The following is a 14616-nucleotide window of genomic DNA, read 5'->3' as shown; positions in this document are numbered from 1 at the left end:
GCTCTAGTAGGTCTATACTAATCTTATAAGCGACCGTATAAGTTCTGTTCCATTAGCACCGTCAGAGAAATTAAGGTGACGTTTAATTGCCACACTTATCATGATACCCTTCTCACTCTGCCCCGCTTTTCATGGTGCCCTAGTCACTTTGAATTTTAGAATGTATGGGACTTACAAATTATGATATATTGACAAAATCAAAATCTTCCAATTTCGTAGAATTGGAAATGATCCTTCCATATCACTTTGCCGGTGACATATTTCATTATAAAAGTTTGACTTCGTCAGTAAATAACAACCATGGAGACATGTTCGGTATGAACTGCAACGAGGTAATTGGGTTTTGCCTAGGGTATCTAAGTGAATGATGCCAACCTTGCTCTGAGAACAAAATTGTCTGGCAGGTAATGGTCAATGGCTCCAAAGTTATACTCTAAAATCGTTGTCATTGTCGCTTCTGGTACGCGAGTGCTTACGAAGTGGTATCATGTATGTGTCTTGTAGTGCTACGTTTCAACAAATATCAAAATACTCATCCCTATTCTGTATGAAGAATGGTTTTCCTGCGTTACCTTTTGCTCTCATTTCTTCAAAGAAACATGTTACTCAAAGAAGAATATGACAAGTTCCAAATAGGATGAAGTTCGAGAGCGTCTCGTATACAAGTAACCGGGTATCATATCCTGATGGATATCTGTTGCTATAACAACCTCCTGGCACCTAGAGAGAGTTAGGATGTAGCGGTCTTACACCATCAGCTTTTGGAAGGAGACTTTACTCTCAGTAACATTCGTGAAAGGCTCAATATCAAGATTACGCCTACATAAATAACGCTTGTCTACTCAACTGTCTCATAATATCGGGTTGATGTATAACACGGAGAACAAGCCGAAAGCTGAAATGCCTTTGTTTACTCACGCCAATAGCTGACACCACAGGCGATCTTCTCTGTCCCTCTCTTTTTACCGCCAACTTCTTCCAAAATTGGTTTGTGTAAAGGATAACCAGACAAATGCTAAGAAAAAACGAGATTTTGACTGAAGATTATGAGTTGTACTATGTTGACATTGAGATAATAATTAAAAAAAAAAAAACATGGAGGGCTAAAATGTTTGGAAAAACCCCCCACAAATTTCTTACCCTTGCAGCATTTGGTGTGAAATCGATTTCGCAGCCGGCCTTTTCAACTACAGCAAGTACTTTATTATTAAACTGTCGATTCTTGACTTCTATGTTGGAACTAAATCTCATCTTCAGCGTTACCCGTAAGAACATCGGCTATTACCCTCTAAACTAAGTGTTTTGTAAAACTCATTGTGGGATCTGGGTCCAGCGGTCTGGCTGCTTTTGCTTTCTGGTCATTGTCAGATAGGCTATCTATACTATGACAGTTTGGCCTTAAAGTTCATTGATGACTTCGACAACAGACCTCATTCCGTTGTCATAGTGTACTTACTCTTGTTTTGTTTGTATGATATTATTTCCGTATTTTCAGAAAATTCGTAATCAGGCCTAGCCCTCAGCGGAAAAGCTTCCAAGAAGAAGTTAGAGACAAGCCACGATTAGAGTCAGTGTAGCAGAGGTAAAAACGATCTAAACTATATGTCGACGGACGATTTAAGTTCCATGAGCACTTCCAACAGTGGTAGGGCTTTTGAATGCTAGGTTAATGCCTCTGACTCTGAAGTGATGAACAAGGTAGCTTCGCTCTCCGAATCAGTTAAGAACGCAAACGTATAATGATGTCTGCACCTGCACTTACCATTCCGACTGATTTTCGCATACTGTTCACCTCATGATTATTCACATTTATCCATCTGATTTATTCATTATGTTAGATTTTACCTCTCTGAACTTCTCAAGTAGAACACTTCGTTCCCAAGAACACATTTGATAAAAAAATATAAGTTATACGTCAGCAATATTGATTTTTCTTTTGTTTAGTTTCACGATTAATCCGCACGCTCAACAGGTAGTGGGTTTGTGTATTTTTATGATACTTTGATATCTTTAAGCCATTTTTTTTTAATGGGGGGGGGCAAAATATGTTTGAGACCTGCATACCCCCATTACCCCCAATGCTGGGCCAATGAGACCAACACACACACACACACACACACACACACACACACACATACACACACACACAAACGAATATATTACATATGTTATAAACATTAGAATATATATATATTATATATACATGTATATACATATAGATTATGCATAACGAATGTATGTATATTGAGAAAGGAAATAAGTAAAGGGACGATATCTTATTTTTTCTCTCTTCCTTAGAGAATAAATTTATAAAGTATCAATGTTTTCTTATTTGATAAGACGTAAACGATTATTACTTCCTGATGAATAACTGAACTCAACTTTCCTCAAGAATTAATCGGGCTCCATTTGGTACATTTTGGTGTGACGTCATAACAACTGCTGACATAACATTTTTGCCAATGCAAACATATATCACGTAATAGATTGCATTCAAGAAGTTACTGTCTGTAAATGACATTGAGTAGAACGGATTAGCCATGTGGTAACCTATGGGCTATATACAGCACATATCCGATTGGTTTTGTGGGTGTTGACGAAGTCAAGTCGCTCGAACAAATACAACTTTTGTATACACGTTTGATAAGGAGATAAAACAAACTGCAACTGCCGAGTGGAGTGCACACTGGTCAAACAACGCAATCCCCGCATACAGCATGGCAGTATCGCACAATAAATATGAGGCACATAGTAGGGCCCAAACTTTGCTAAAAATGGTCGACGTCATTCATTTATGAAAATTAATCGTTACGAAAAGTATAAAAAAAACCCATTAATCATCACGCTGCGTAAAAAGGATATTCTAGAGATTACATCATCAGTTTAGATCCAAGAGTAGTCAATAATCGACGTTAGTTTTTATATCTCTTTTCTTTGGTTAATATTTCTCTTACCACTTAGGGTAACAACAACAGCTGCACTGAATGAACCTGGACCGAACAGTTTCAAAAGAGAACAAAATACATATAACGCTAAGGTAGAGCAAAACCTTTCCATGTTCTCTTTGTCATACACTCGCTTTGTCTTTTACTAGACTTAAATATCACACGAATGAGTTGATAGTTTACAAAGTACCCTGTTTCATTATTTCATTGAACCACTTTACTCAAAATACCACCAAACTTTAAAAAAACCCACCAAATATATTCATAAAAATTGTTTTTTTAACTTGTTTACACAAATAACAACGCCACGGAGGGGAGTTCTTTCTGCCAGAACATTTCGTGCGAACCAAACGATAGATATTTTGCATTTGAATTTTGACAAAAATATTGATGAAATTCAAGTCCTTTTAGAGCCGTTTTGAGCATCAGGATTGGAAAACTGCGAAATGTCTCTCGATATCATCATGCAATAACGCCACATTACTACGCAGCATAATTTTCCCCTAATGGCCGTGGAGTGGCGATCATTTTGTAGTCGTGAGGTTTGCATGTCAGGCCTCCGGCGGGTGCCAGGTTGACTGATGCGGGTCCTCCGGGCGCTGACAGCGAGTAGCGGTGAAGGACGTGCGACACGAACGTGAACCTTTCTACTTGGGCAATCTGCTCTCCAACACAGGCTCGTCGACCTGGGATGTGTAAAGATATTATCACAATAAACAGTCGGTGACAAAATTAGCCATTTTCTTCTTAATTTGATTCTTTTTTTTTCTTGTTCGCTATATACAAAGTAACAAGCCTCTCTAATCCTTGACCTCTTTTCATCTTTACTTCTTTGATAAAGTTATGAACGTTTCTTTCTATAATAAGTATTCCGGTTCCACTTAAGGTACCCTCGTTTAAGATGAATATCAAAATTGCCAATCATCAGCAAAAACGACGTGAATATGATACCATTTTTGTCAAAAAAATGGAACTCACTCGAAGTGTTGGAAAAAAAAAAACAGCACGAAAATTCACTTGGAAGGACTCAGCTTGCCTGAGTTGTGACTCTCTCTGATAAGGGTATGAAAGCTTATAAGTGCCACAGAAATGACGAGGTAATTCCTCATCTTCTCGGCCATTTCTGGAACGAGAACACGAGATCCGAGAGAGGGAGGGAAACGAGAAAGTCGGCAATAAACATAAACAATACCTCTTGTGTGTTCCTCCCTTATTTTGTAAGTCACTAATCTAGTTTACGTACCTGAAACATACGATATACAACATTAGTCTTTCCGACCTCTTGGCAAAAAGTATGGGGTCCGAGAAGGCGAGATGGGAGACCTCGTCTTTTTCAACTTCTCGGGTCCGAGAAAGAAAGGAAACTCGAGCTCGTAGTCGAATCTCCCCCTTTCTTGCCCCCGAAGATGTCGAGAAGAAATTCTCTCGTGTTCTTGGTGTCATTAGCGAGCTTAAGATTGCGACGCGAACGCTAAGACGACGCTATTTAGACAAAAATGGTGTTCTGCGCATGCGCGAGACATCTGTTTCCATTGTACAAGGGGGCGTGGGGGGGGGGGGGGAGGGCTGCGTCGTCTTAGCGTTCCCGTCACAGATCTAAAGCTCGCTATTTGAGAAGATGTGATCTCTAGCTCATCTTCGGTTAAAGGGATAGTATAGTATCAGTCGCTGTGAAGATTCAGCTTTGAACTTCTTGCGAGATTAGAAAATACTTCATAAAATGTTAAAGAGCACACAATTCTAAGAGAAATTCAAAGTTTATTTGATGAAAATCGGTGTTGAAATGACTGAGATATCGGTGTTTAAATGGGGTATCCAAAAACAAAGTAAAACAAAGAGATCATAATAAAAGGTGGGTCCTTAATTTCATTATGATTTTTTCGATATCTCTTCCATTTCTAAACCAATTCTCATTAAAATAATCGTTGAATTCCTCTAGGAATTTTATACTCTTTCATATTTCATAAGAAGTTTCTCACTTTTCAGCTAAAGATGTTGGGAACCTAAAGTTAGGTCTCAATCAAAACTATACGATCCCTTTCAGAAGACGGGATCTCCAGCTCGCCTCCGGACCGTAACTTCTATGTATTAAAGAAACAAAAGGACATTATGATACGTACCAATGCCGAACTGTGTGCTAACTCTTTCCAGGAGAGACGGGATAATCTGCCCCTCAGCATCCACGAAGCGCATGGGGTCAAATACATCCGGGTTAGGAAACGTTTTGGGGTCATGGCATACGGCCCATAGGTTCGGCATGACCACGCTTCCCTTTGGGATGTCGTAGCCATGTAATGTCGTGTCCTCTTTGGCTCCATGGGGAACACCTTAGCCAGGAAAACGGACACCAGAGAAAAGTTCAGGTAAGAAAAATGATAATAATAATGATAAAGCACGCCTCGCCCACCATAATCCATTACGGTATCATTATCATTAATATTTGTACTAGTGATCAAGTTATTATCAATATTGTCATTATAGACACATCATAGTTTGTGTCACGATTGACATTAGTACAATGAATATAACAATTCTACTACAATATACCACACGTGTTACAATTTGCACATGCAAACAATTTATTTATTATCATTTAGAGAGCGTTAATCCAGCAAGGAGACTAACAAATTGATGGGAAACTCATATTTTGCGACTTTGTTTGGTATCATTTCAGATTTCTGTTGAAACGTCACATCGACGCAACAGATCAGGGTTCGTAAAGTTTCAACTGAATTACCAAAGCCAATTTACTACAAAGTAAAACATTATTCTGATGTCGTTTTGGAGTGCTGATCGGAATTCGTTGCCGCGATTACGCGCATGAAAATGCAGTAATAACATAAAACACTGCATATTCGATAAATACTTAAAGATACAAGGCGACCCTGTTAACTGATTTTTATGGTAATTTCTCAAAATCCAAGTAAAGTGGTAAATGTCCCTTGGTAAATTCAATGCAAACATAATTTCTTCTAACTTTAGTCGATCTTATGTCATAGTGTCGCAGTGGCGGATCCAGGGAGGACCGCAACCGGCGCACACCCCCCCCCCCCTTTATTTTTTCGTTGAAACAAAATAAATAAAAAGAAAAAATGGGGGAGGGGTGCTTGCGCCCGCCCCCTTTAATTTTGTGAACGCGCCCCCTCTTTACGGAATTCCTGGATCCCCCTGGTGTCATATGTCTTCATAGGTGTATCTTTTATGTTCAGTGTATGCTGTAAGATCCTATGTGTGTTTATTAAACCTTCTGCATCCTGAAGCATGTGTCATGGCGCATCTCCAGATATCATCAGTACATTGAGTAACAAGAGCGTGGTAATAATCGTGAGTGACTGAGATGGATTACCGAAGGTTGCGATGCACGAGTATCGCATACTCTCTGCCAGGAAAGCTTGGGTGTAGACGAGGTGCGGTTTGTCCGAGATAGCGGGCATGCGATCCCTACCCACCACTCGGTCTAGCTCCTCCTGTACCTTAGCCTGTGGGTCCACGAATTTCGTGAGGTGGAGCAGGGCCCACTTGATGGATGTAGCTGTCATATCACAAGACATAAGTGAAAATAGAATGATTTTCTATTCGAATATCGTTCAATATCACAAATGTTTTCACAAGGACACAAATACAAACAAAGATTTGGTGTAGATCCATACAAACAAACGAAAGATTACTAACATTTACAAATTTGTATTAAACGGTTTTACAATACACTTACATGATTGTTATAAGTCTTACAGTGCAAAATTCACTTCCTTAGACTTTACCATACTTTCCCACCAGGTCAGCATGTTCTTCTTAATGCTCTTATAGACACTCTAATTACGAGACTCCGTTCTCTGAACTCTTAATCCATCTTCCTGTAGAAAAACGCATTTGTGGCTATTGACACAACGGTCATACTCACAGTGATAAAGAAACACAATTCAGCGTTCAAATAGTCCACATTTTACACGGCGATATTTTCATCAAAACATCATAACATTGAAAATCATTGAGGGTATAAACTAATGATGCCGTCAATCGTCTTATTTTTTCATGAATTTTCGCTCATTTGGAGGAACATATAGTGCTGTTTTATCATATTAATTTTTTTTTTTTACTGCCACACCGAGGGATTGACAATAGTGGATTTAAGAATGGCCTCCTATGGACAAAAACAGACAAAATATTTCAAGCTGTACCAATCCGTTTTCAAATTTGCATGATCGCATTCATGACAACATACTTGTTGTGTCTGTTCCAGCGGCAAAGATGTCTGCCATAAAGTGAATGAGTTGCTTGTCGGTGAAGCCTGTAGGCGAGTTGTCTTTTTCGGTCTTCCTCTTGTCGATCTCCTGGAGGAAACAGTCAATGATGTCCTCCGGTTTTCGATCCGGAGAGAATTGCTGTCTGTGTTTCAGGCATTCTTTCAAGAAGAGGCCGTTCTCTAGGTGGCGACTAGCGTCGTTGAGGGCACCGTAACCGCTGAACGGGACATACTTCAAAATGCCGAGATAGTTGATCAAACCTTAAAGAGAGGGAGAGAGAGAGACAGGGAATTGGGTGGGGGAGCGAAAACCACTTTATTGTACTTCACCATGAACATCATCGTTCAAATTTACAGTTCAGGGTAAAGGGAGGCAGTTGACTAATAGAAGAGTAATTTTTTTCTGCATCATCATCATCATCAACAACAACAACAACAACAGCAGCAGCAGCAGCAGCAGCAACAACAACAACAACTATATCATTACCTCCTACGTTGGCGAGTTCAAACACCTTGTCAAGGGCATGGACGAATTCACAAAAGTCAGGATTATCGTAGGAAAAACGCCGTCCAAAGCCAAATTTACATGTCACATTACAGATGGCCATTCCCACGGAGTCTGTCGGGTCAAAGGGTCCCTTTAACTTGGTCCACTCTTCCACGAAGTGTCTCGCTTCACATTCGATGGCTTCTGTCACCACCCCGTGCGCCCGACCCATACCGAAGTTCCGGAGGACGCGCAGGGCAAACCGCCGCTGCTCCTTCCAATGGTTTTTGTAGAAACAGGTGGCAACTCCTGTGATGAAATTTAAAAAAAGCAACGCTATTGTCTTCGATTGGTATAATTGTAATTGCTGTTACTTTTATTATTAGTATCAATATTGTTATCATTGTTATCATTACTATTATCACCATTATTATTATCGTCATAATTATCATCATAATCATTATCATTATCAACATCATCATTATCGTTAGATATGACAACCTAGCAACTAAAACCTTTCGGGGAAACAATAACATTTGCTAAATCACATGATGTTAATCATCTCTCAGTATTCATTTTAATTAGATTCAATTATAATCATCAGCTTTCATCATCGTAATAATTATCAGAGTACAAACCGAGAGGGATCTTTCAGGGAATGACATCCAATCAGTCTCCTTTTGTTTCGTCACAATCGACTGCCAAGTTTCTCCCCTTTGATTTTCAAGCACATCGATCATTCAGCGTTTTGAGTAATTAAGAGCCCTTTGCGTGCTGTACCCAAACTTGTTCACACCAGCTAAAGAAATCGTTTAATCATGTATAGATATTATGTGTGCTCAGGGAAATTTACGTGGATCCGAAGTGTAAATACTGTCCAAAACTCTTGAATCTGTCTCCGGACTGCATGCCAATTTTTATTCCAACTCAGCTCTTTTAACTCCTACTATTTTTGTTTAAACGCGTCCCTATGCAGAGATGCTAACTGTTATTCTGTTTGCAATATTTTTTATGTGTGTTGTCTTTTCAAAAGTACGTATTGCAGGTTTCGTAGACATTGCTGGTTTCCCACATTACATCACTTAACGTATCATTAGCAAGAAAGGTGAACATACTACTTTTCACCAAAAATGCGCCTTTTCAGCCCTTGGAATACTGCAATGCCGTTTTCAAGGTTGGCACCCATGCCTCTGATTAACCACTGCATCTCAGCTTTCCCATCTATACAAGTATACAAAGTATTCACTTCGAAACTTTCCACGCCACATTCGTTTATTGAATCGCTCCCTCTATCGTCAGTAAAATGTGTATGTACACATTGACAAGGGCTGCGTTTGAGTTCTGTCAGGGATGCATGTAATTAATAATATATGTGCCATGTCCAAGTTGAGGAAGAGAGGTTTACGGTAACACTGCATGTGTATTTAGTCCTTAAAGGGGCCGTTGTTTGGCGAAAACAAAAGTAGAGGTGAGTGGAGGAGGGGAACAACATAGAAAGAGGGTAAGGAGGGCAAAAAGTGACAAGTGGTGGTGGGGGGGGGGGAGGCGCAGTTAGCTGAAAGTGAAAGTTACACCAGTGGAGACAAAAGAATAGGAGACGGGGAGAGTGAATGCAAGGAAGAATAGAATGAAAAATCAAGTAAAGTGCTGGGAAATCGTGGGGGAGGGGTGAAACAGAAATAACGGAAGAGATGGCGAAGTTGAAGGTTGAAACATCATGGTGATAAGAGTTGAGTTTTCGTGAACAGGTTTCCATCAAACAGAATGATGTATAGCCTTTGCACCAGTGAAAAGAGGTTTCGACCCTTCAACCTTCTAGTCTCTTCCTGTTATCCCTTCCACAACTGTCCTTTATTTCTTTTCTTTTTTTTACAAAAGAGCTGCCTGGCGTTTGCTTGTGTAAGTGCGTATTTTTCTCTTTTTATGATTATGTCTTTTTATGCCTAGTTTTGTAAGTTAAGCAATGGGTTATTGTGTATGAGGAGACTGCAAACTACAAGTACTGTTTTTTTATTTTATTTTTTGCTTTAGCAGGGTTCTCCATTTTTAACCATTTTGATTCAGAATTTGTCATAAAAGTCGCGGCATTAATTGTACTTTAGTCGCGGTATTTTCATTGACTACCATGTGGAAGATTTGTTGTATTCATTTTTCGTGTTGCAATTGCGTATGTTTTAAATGAAATTAATGAAAACCATAGGTATGAGCCATGTTATATGTCACACATTTACTATACATGGTGGTTGTTCCTGGCTGAACGCAAGGATCAGCGATATATTACTCTGTGCAAAGTATATTGCAGCTATTGTATCTGTGAGGTAGCATCATAGATTGTCGACCCGACTAAACAGTGGAAAATATTGGTTCTGAAGCGCGAGACCCTCAAAGAAAATCCCCATGAATTGATGAGAAGTAAATTTAGATATTGAGAAAATCTTTCTCAATCTATCTTACTGAATTATCAGGAACAGAACAACATAACCGAATATCAGAATAACTTCTAGAATGATTCTAATCATAAAGTAGACCACATACAGGGGCGGATCCACGAATTCCGTAAAGGGGAGGTGCCTCTACAAAATTAAAGGGGACGCACGCGCCCCTCCCTTTTTTTCTTTTCATTCCTTTCGTTTAAACACACACAAAAAAAAAAGTGAAGAGGGGGCGCGTGCACGGTGCGCCTCCTCTGCCACTGCCATAGAAAAATCCTTCAGCAATCCCAATTTGACATCTTATCAATCCTTTCAAACAATCGCGGAAACTGTCAGTGAACTTTCATAGAACGACAGGTGCAGGCAGCCTGTACGACTTTCTGCTATGATAGTCACGCGTTTTCCAACTGACTCTAACTGATGATGACTGGTGACACTATAAGTGATATGGATTGTCACTGCCACTGTAACTCTCCTAAAAGCAGTGTTTTCGTAATTATTTTTACCTTGTCCGTTACTGTAAAGCTCCAAAGATGCTATTCTTGGCCTGTCATTGCACGTGTCGTCACTTCTCGAAAAGGCTTCTTTGATAGTGTCATAGTCGTTCAGAAAGACCGCGTGGTGGTCTCCAAGATTCCCACTGAAAACCGTCCCGTAACGCCTCGACATCTCTCGGATGGCAATGGCAGGATTTTTCGGATCAATGTAAGGCAGAATGCCGAAAATCGGCACACCAATCGGGCCTGGGGCCAAGCGGTACTTCCACCATCGCGAGTTCCGTATGAACCAAATCGCGGAGAGCACCAAGCTAACGAATAATAACGCGACGGGGTAGGGATCATTCACAAGTTCCATTTCTGTCCCCTTTGTCAGTTAACCGCTTCCCTCAAACGAAGAGCACTTTTCAGCAATGTGTATGTTTGTCGTAGCATTAAATACTGATGAAAGTTTGGCACAACATGTGAACATTTCACCTTTGAATTCAAATGAGGTACCCCGCCATCAAAGCAATGTACCGTATCGGCAACACTAAATGACGTTTTTTCCAAAAGCCTATATTTGAATGTTCTGTTCTTCAGAAGTTTCCACAATGTACACATTTACAAAGCACGTCAAAGCAATTACCTCCCTTCTTCTACAATGGCTGCGAATCAGAGATAGCATGAGCTAAATAGATGTCTCCGTAAACAAATTCCAAATGAACCTCTCTGGAATTCGCCTATCTGACTTGGGCTATTATTAGTAAGCTGAAGTTAAACTTAACTCGTTATATAGAACTCTAGATAAAGAACACCCCGTTTCTTCAGGATTATCCCCTTCATACCTTTGGCAAACTCGAGGTACCGCCAGATAGACTTGAAACAATTATAATGCTGTGTGTCTGGGAGTTGCTTCGCAAAGACGGTACAAAATTTTTCCTTCTACATAGTGAACTATTCAGAAACCTGGAAAGGCTGTTGGTTGTAGGAAGTGGGTTTTAGAAGAAACTGAGTTGAGGTGAATTTTGCTTGTGAGCATTCAGGATTGAACAGAGTTGTGTGATAGAGAACCTTTAATCTTTAACCTTCGTGATTATCAAACTGGTTTGAAGCCCAGTTATCATGATTGAATAGTTTGATTTATTAGTGCTTTGAATGCATCTGTTGCTGATCGTAGAAACCAACGGTTAATGTGTAGTGCTAACAAAATGAATGATGAGAAATAACATGGCGATCAATCCTTTAACTGACAGCATCAGATGCTCAGAAGAATCTGTTTACATTATCGTCTTCTCAGTAAGGTGCCGTATTTAGCATGCCAAATAGACTTCCAGATTATTCGTTCTATTTTTAAAGAAGAAAACTCATTATTTGCCATTCGAGATCAAAGTTCATACCAATAAACTATTCAAAGGGTCTCAAGCTTGGTTTTTTCTTTTAATCTTGGAAGACCCCCTTCCCCATAGATATTGTAAAAAAAAGTGCAAGAAGTGCTAACCTAGCTTATTTAATATTGTCAACTACTTATGTCACGTATTTGAACTAATGTGTTTATATTCTTGTTCTGTACAGTTGTTCGTTACGGTATAGCATTTGTTTATTCTTTGTTTGGTGGTTGTTTTCTAATTTCTCAGTCTTTTTTATTGGGGGGGGGGGGGGGGGAGTTCACCTTCAGATTCCATAAACCACAATAAAGAGCCAAACTGGGCCTTGTGGACTTTTTAGGAAACAGAGTACAGTGTAGGGCCAACACAGTACTGGGGTCACCCCACGAGTCATATAGCCCACGAGTTCAACATTGAAAAAAGGTCCATGAGTCATACAGCCCATAAACTTGACACTATGGGCAGAAAAGGCCCACGAGACTGACACTACGTACATTAAACCCGATGATGTTCACGTCGGTCTGGTGGGCCTTTTTTTGCTTAGTGTCGGAATCGTGGGAATCGTTTACCAAGTGTCGTACTCATGGGAATTATTTGCGTAGTGTGGAGCTGGTGGACAGTAGCTCGTTGGCCTTGTTCACCTATTTTCTGACTCGTGTGCTGTATACGACTCGTTGGCTGCTTTACTCGTGGGCTGAATGACTCGTGGGTGTCCAACTCGTGACGTGCTCCCACATTATCTAACTGTCTCAAGAGGTGCTTCTCTTTTGCCATCACTTTAGCTCTCCGTTGTACTTTCGTATACGTTGGTGTAAAGGGTTTACCCAAACGCTTTGTATTAAAATTTGGTAGCGATATAAGCAGGTGACAACGATTGGAAAGGCCTCGAGTCCGATCAGCATTCGAACCAATGACCCAAAGACAGAGAAATCATGGTTGTATTGCATATCATTATCCTTTCCCCCGTTATGATTTATTGATTACATATTTACATTGTGTATTGTTTTTAAGAATAAAACCAAGATTTGCGTGTTCTCGTTAATTACCAACATGACGACATTAATATTGTGTACCGCGAAAAGAGAACATGCACAAATCGTATGAACACAACATAACAATCTGTTGTTTTCCTTCAGCTATGGTCGTTGTGGATTTATCCGAGGAAATGATAATGGGCGCATGGTTCCATTATTTTTTTTTTCGTTGTGGGGGGGGGATTTCTCACTCATAATATATCTCCCAATATGCCATAATGTGAACGCATTGGTACTTTTTTAGACGATGAATGCATTCTGTTTCTGAAAGGAAATTGAAAAATCAGATGGCATTTTGAGATCTTGAGATAAGGGAGAAGGAAGAGAACGTGACTTCCTCTTCTGAGAAGTAAGAGAGGAGGAGGATCCTTGGGTCTGTAATTTATCAACCAGTTCAAACTGCACTCAAAGAACATTTGAACTACATAAGACCTCGCACGTTATGAAGAGCCTAGTTAAATGGGAATGTCCTGTTTCTCAGTACGGAACTCCAGTGTATACATTGTTAAAGGTATTGTTTACCATTGGGAGCAGTGACTTGAGAAATGTTCGAGTTATCACATTTGATGCATGCGTAGGTCAGATGTATCACAAAACATCCTACCATATGAAAATTTCGCTATAAATCCTAAAATATAAGGAAATATCACTATTTTTTTTCTCAATAAGACAAAACTGTAGTTGGTTTATTCTGGAAACAAGTCTGTTATAAATATTGTTCACATTTTGTATATTTAACAATACGTAACATTGATTATACTGATTAAAACTTTTGTATTGGTTGTTTATCCCTAACTCACATATTAGAACTTTTCAAAAGCTCTAAAGCTGTTTTTTGTCATCTTCAAATGGTAGATAATGCCTTTAATCTTTGCGCAACATATCTCAAAGACCCCGATAAAATTCTAATTAAGTTTCCTCACCTACGTCTGTCAAATGCCAAAACTGTATCACCGTCTCTTACTGACGTCATTCTACCGACGCGATCTTTTTGACCAGGGTGACACAGTTATTAAAAAAAAAATGTTACACCTGGCTCAACAAGAGTGATAGGGGGTGTATGTCTTTCCGCAAACATCAATACATGTTGTGCAAGCAAGTTCGGCGGTTGGGAATCCGAGATAGACATAGTATGTTAATACGACAGTACTCTCTTTTATCAATCAAAAAAAAAATGTCTTTTCAATCAAATTATTTTTTTTCTATATTGATATTGGTATCAGAATTGTGTCATGATAACTTGTAATTCGAGCTATCAATAGGCTCAACTACTAGACATGAAAGTTGGGGAGGGAGGGGGTTAGGTTTTTTTTATGAATATTACACATTTCAATCGCCTTGTTGACAAGTAATTATAATCACAATCATATTTTTATTTGATTCAATTCAATAGTTTATTTATTTCCATCATTAAAAAAAGAAAAGAAAAAGGGAACATGATCCAAAGTGGTACAAATTTTCAGTTTGTCTTACATTCGTCTGATAAAGACATTTTTTTTCTTCAAATACAATATAAAGTATATGCATGAATGGTGTCATAAAGTATGTATGTGTCATGGTAACTATATTCGTGCCCAAGCTACAAACAATGAAGGGGATGAAACAATATTT

General features: G+C 39.3%; 1 protein-coding gene across 1 annotated transcript; it reads right to left on the bottom strand.

Moving 5' to 3' along the window:
* Positions 1-3428: 3428 nt before the first annotated feature.
* On the bottom strand, positions 3429-10962 carry LOC139707946 (cytochrome P450 2C20-like). The gene is made up of 6 exons (XM_071619943.1): positions 10614-10962; positions 7676-7984; positions 7168-7449; positions 6292-6477; positions 5066-5272; positions 3429-3631 (listed from the first exon to the last, which is right to left on the bottom strand). Exons 1-6 carry the CDS (start codon positions 10960-10962, stop codon positions 3429-3431), a joined length of 1536 nt encoding a protein of 511 aa, XP_071476044.1.
* Positions 10963-14616: the final 3654 nt, after the last annotated feature.

This window comes from Diadema antillarum, unplaced genomic scaffold (assembly GCF_040938485.1).
Source record: "Diadema antillarum isolate AM-2024a unplaced genomic scaffold, OU_Dant_1.0 scf00000036, whole genome shotgun sequence".
Taxonomy (NCBI): Eukaryota; Metazoa; Echinodermata; class Echinoidea; order Diadematoida; family Diadematidae; genus Diadema; species Diadema antillarum.
This window is presented reverse-complemented; position numbering and strand designations above follow the sequence as displayed.